We start from the raw sequence: 3,905 nt of genomic DNA on the forward strand, positions 1-3,905 counted from the left end.
GTCTCTTGTGCAGAGCAGCCAGGGCTGCCCAGGGCTGTCCTGCAGAGCAGGGTCCTGCAGCCCAGGGCACTGTGCTGGGGCAGTGACTCTGCTGCCTGCCAGGGACAGCTCTCAGCCAGCCCTGGCAGCTGCTCCCAGCACTGGGGGACAAGATCTAGGTGGCAGGAGACAGCTGGTGAGGCTTGGGAGTGTTCTCCTTGTGTGGGGAGGATGCTGCATTGTTCAGGACTGCTCCCAGCATGGCATTTACCTGCAGAACATTTCCAAGTAAGTTATACAGGGACCACAGCGATGCAGGGACTGGATGAAAGGGGAAATCATGGTTTTTAAATCTATTTTCCGGGTTGTCTTGATAGGAAATTGCACATAGATATTTATCTCTCAGTTCAGGTTTAAAAAAAAACAATCCTCTCAGATGTTTATAAACCAGGCAGTTACAGAAATCAGCACAGAGCCCCTTAGAGGCAGCATCAGTGCTGCTTTTCCAGCCTCCTCAGGGTTGCTCTTGTTAGCGTTCAAAAACACATAATCACAGAAGCGATTATATGTGGTGCTTTTTATTCAAGAGCTCTGGGAATTTGGGTAGTTTCCACCCAAATCTGATTCTGACCATACATTCGAGGTGAAGGTGTTTTATACACTATCATTACTTAACTTTCATGTTAATTATTAAACTTATATTCATCTATTGTATACACAGATTTCAGCTAAACATAGCTCCCTTTAAATTTCCAACATAGTTTCCCATAATTCTTCCTTTGGTTATATAATAATTATATTTAATTACTAAACAATCATCACATCTAACAATTATATCTTTTATCATACTGCTTATGCAGGTGCAGTGATCTGAGAAAACACAAAGCCCAATATTTTCAAAGACTATTTTTAACATTTTCCAGGGCTCCACTATCACTCTGACGTTGCCCTCAGAGCCTGCAGAGCCAGAGCTGCCCCTGGGCATTGCCTGAGCTGGGAGGGCTCTGCAGGGCAGAGCTGAGCCCCCAGGGCTGGGCTGGGCTCTGGCAGCCCTGGCAGGGCCCAGCCCTGGGCACAGGGAAGCAGCTGCTGGCAGGGACAGCTCCAGGCAGCAGAGCCCTGGGCAGGCAGTGGGGGGAAAGTGCCCCCAGCCTGTGCTGGGATATTTCAAGTCCTCTCCAAACCCAACTATTTTATGATTGCTTTTCTTACAGATCCCCATGTGCAGCCCCAGCAAATGTCCAACAGCAGCTCCATCAGGCACTTCCTCCTGCTGGCATTGGCAGACACGCGGCAGCTGCAGCTCCTGCACTTCTGCCTCTTGCTGGGCATCTCCCTGGCTGCCCTCCTGGGCAACGGCCTCATCATCAGCGCCGTAGCCTGCGGCCACCACCTGCACACGCCCATGTTCTTCTTCCTGCTCAACCTGGCCCTCAGCGACCTGGGCTCCATCTGCACCACTGTCCCCAAAGCCATGCACAATTCCCTCTGGGACACCAGCAACATCTCCTACACTGGATGTGCTGCACAAGTCTTTCTGCTTTTCTTCTTCCTGTCAGCAGAGCTTTGCCTCCTGACCATCATGTGCTACGACCGCTACGTGTCCATCTGCAAACCCCTGCACTACGGGACCCTCCTGGGCAGCAGAGCTTGTGCCCACATGGCAGCAGCTGCCTGGGCCTGTGCCTTTCTCAATGCTCTCATGCACACGGCCAATACATTTTCCCTGCCCCTGTGCCATGGCAATGCCCTGGGCCAGTTCTTCTGTGAAATCCCACAGATCCTCAAGCTCTCCTGCTCACACTCCTACTTCAGGGAACTTGGGGTAATTGCTGTGAGTTCCGGTTTAGGATTCGGATGTTTTGTGTTCATTGTTTTCTCCTATGTGCAGATCTTCCGGGCTGTGCTGAGGATCCCCTCTGAGCAGGGACGGCACAAAGCCTTTTCCACCTGCCTCCCTCACCTGGTCGTGGTCTCTCTGTTCATCAGCACTGCAGTGTTTTCACACCTGAAGCCCCCCTCCATGTCCTCCCCATCCCTGGATCTGGCCCTGTCAGTTCTGTACTCGGTGGTGCCTCCAGCCCTGAACCCCCTCATCTACAGCCTGAGGAACCAGGAGCTCAAGGCTGCAGTGTGGACACTGATGACTGGATGGTTTTGGAAACATTAAACTGCTGACCAATTTCTGCAAATCACTTGTAATAAAAGTTGTTTTTGATACTTCTTGTTGGTTTCATTTTGGAGGTTCTTTTTCTTTGTTTTACTTTATTAATCTTGTCTGATACTCTTAGATTGGATGTGACCTACACAGACGTGATTAGGGTCAAAGAAGAAAATGTTTTTAATATTTCATGTTCTCTAGTTTATATACTTTTAAGAAAACATCATTTTAAGTCATTGATTACATCACAATAACTTATTATATTAATTAGAACAAAGCTATTAGTATCAATATATTGGCAAAAGTTTTACAGAAAGTTAATAAGCTATGCATACACATCTACATATGCATCTAGTCTACCTAACAAAAATTTACATGTATCTCTTCTAATCTATTCCCATGCCAATCCTTTTCTTCTTTCTTGCTATGGATACACTCTAAAATCATCAATTGTTATTTCATCTATTAACTCAGCTTTGCTTGTAAGCTAGCTATCAAGCCTGACTATATGGTCCACAGAGAAATGTTATTGTTTCTGCCATTTCCCCTTTTGTTTCTCTCCACCTTCCCAGTGGCCACAGACTGTGTCAATGAGGGGCTGTGCTCTTGGTGGCTTTAAATGGGTTAAAGGATCTCCCAGCAGAGTTTTCTGCAGAGATGCCCTTTTGTTGCCTTCTCTGGAGCTGCAGCAGCAATGTCTGTGTGCAGAGCTGGGGCAGATCAGTGCTGGCCCAGCAGCTGTGCCCAGCAGCAGCAGCAGCAGCACTTGGTGTTGCCAGTGCTGCTGCCGTGGCCCTGCCCCGCTGCCCTGGTGGCCCTGGTGTTGCTGCAGGGCCTGAGTGCTCTCGGGCCGGGCACAGCCCTGGGGGTGGCAGTGCCGGGGCTGCAGCAGGGACAGGCCATGTAATATAAATCACCTTTGATGATGCTTTTGGGTTTAGTTGTGGGTTTGTTCTTTTTTTCCCCATGTTTCAGTTTTTTCATATTGTCCACAAAGAAAAGCCATTGGTTTTGCCATTTCTCATTTTGTTCCTCTCCATCTTTACTGTGGCCACAGATTGTGTCGGTGAGGGGCTGCACTCCTTGTGGCTTTAAAGGAACTAAAGGATCTCCCAGCAGAGTGTTTTCCAGAGATGCCCTTGTGTTCCCTTCTCTGGAGCTGCAGCAGCAATGTCTGTGTGCAGAGCTGGGGGCAGATCAGTGCTGGCACAGCAGCTCTGCTCCTGCTGGCCACACCATTCCTGATCCAGGCCAGGAGCCATTGGCCTTCTTGGCCACCTGGGCACACTGCTGCCTCATGTCCAGCCTGCTGTCCATCAGTCCCTGCAGGTCCCTTTCTGCCTGGCTGCTGTCCAGCCACTCTGTCCCCAGCCTGTAGCACTGGGGCCAAATATCAGGGCCTGGCAGTTGGATTTGTTAAAACTCACCTTGTTGGATTCAGCCCCTGGATCCAGCCTGTCGAAGTCACTGTGCAGAGCCCTCCGACCCTCCAGCAGATCAACACTCACACCCAGCTTGGTGACATTTGCAAAGATGTCCTTGGTTACATGGGGCCCCTCAGTGTCACAATGGCCTCTTGGTTACACCAGGCCCTGCACTGTCACACTGGTCTCCTTGGTTCCATGGGGCCCCAGGGTGTCACAATGGCCCCATGGTCACAGGAGGTCCCACATTGTCCCCATGGTCTCTGGGGTTCCACAAGTCCCCTCAGTGTCACAATGGACTCCTTGTTTCCACAAGGCCACACAGTGTCACAACGTTCTTC

The 3,905-nt window shown here is 50.0% G+C and overlaps 1 protein-coding gene across 1 annotated transcript; it reads left to right on the plus strand.

Moving 5' to 3' along the window:
* Positions 1 to 1,216: 1,216 nt before the first annotated feature.
* Positions 1,217 to 2,149, plus strand: LOC118701258 (olfactory receptor 14C36-like). Its single transcript, XM_036405890.1, has one exon. It carries the CDS (start codon positions 1,217 to 1,219, stop codon positions 2,147 to 2,149), a length of 933 nt encoding a protein of 310 aa, XP_036261783.1.
* The last annotated feature ends 1,756 nt before the right edge of the window (positions 2,150 to 3,905 follow it).

This window comes from Molothrus ater, unplaced genomic scaffold (assembly GCF_012460135.2).
Source record: "Molothrus ater isolate BHLD 08-10-18 breed brown headed cowbird unplaced genomic scaffold, BPBGC_Mater_1.1 matUn_MA550, whole genome shotgun sequence".
Taxonomy (NCBI): domain Eukaryota; kingdom Metazoa; phylum Chordata; class Aves; order Passeriformes; family Icteridae; genus Molothrus; species Molothrus ater.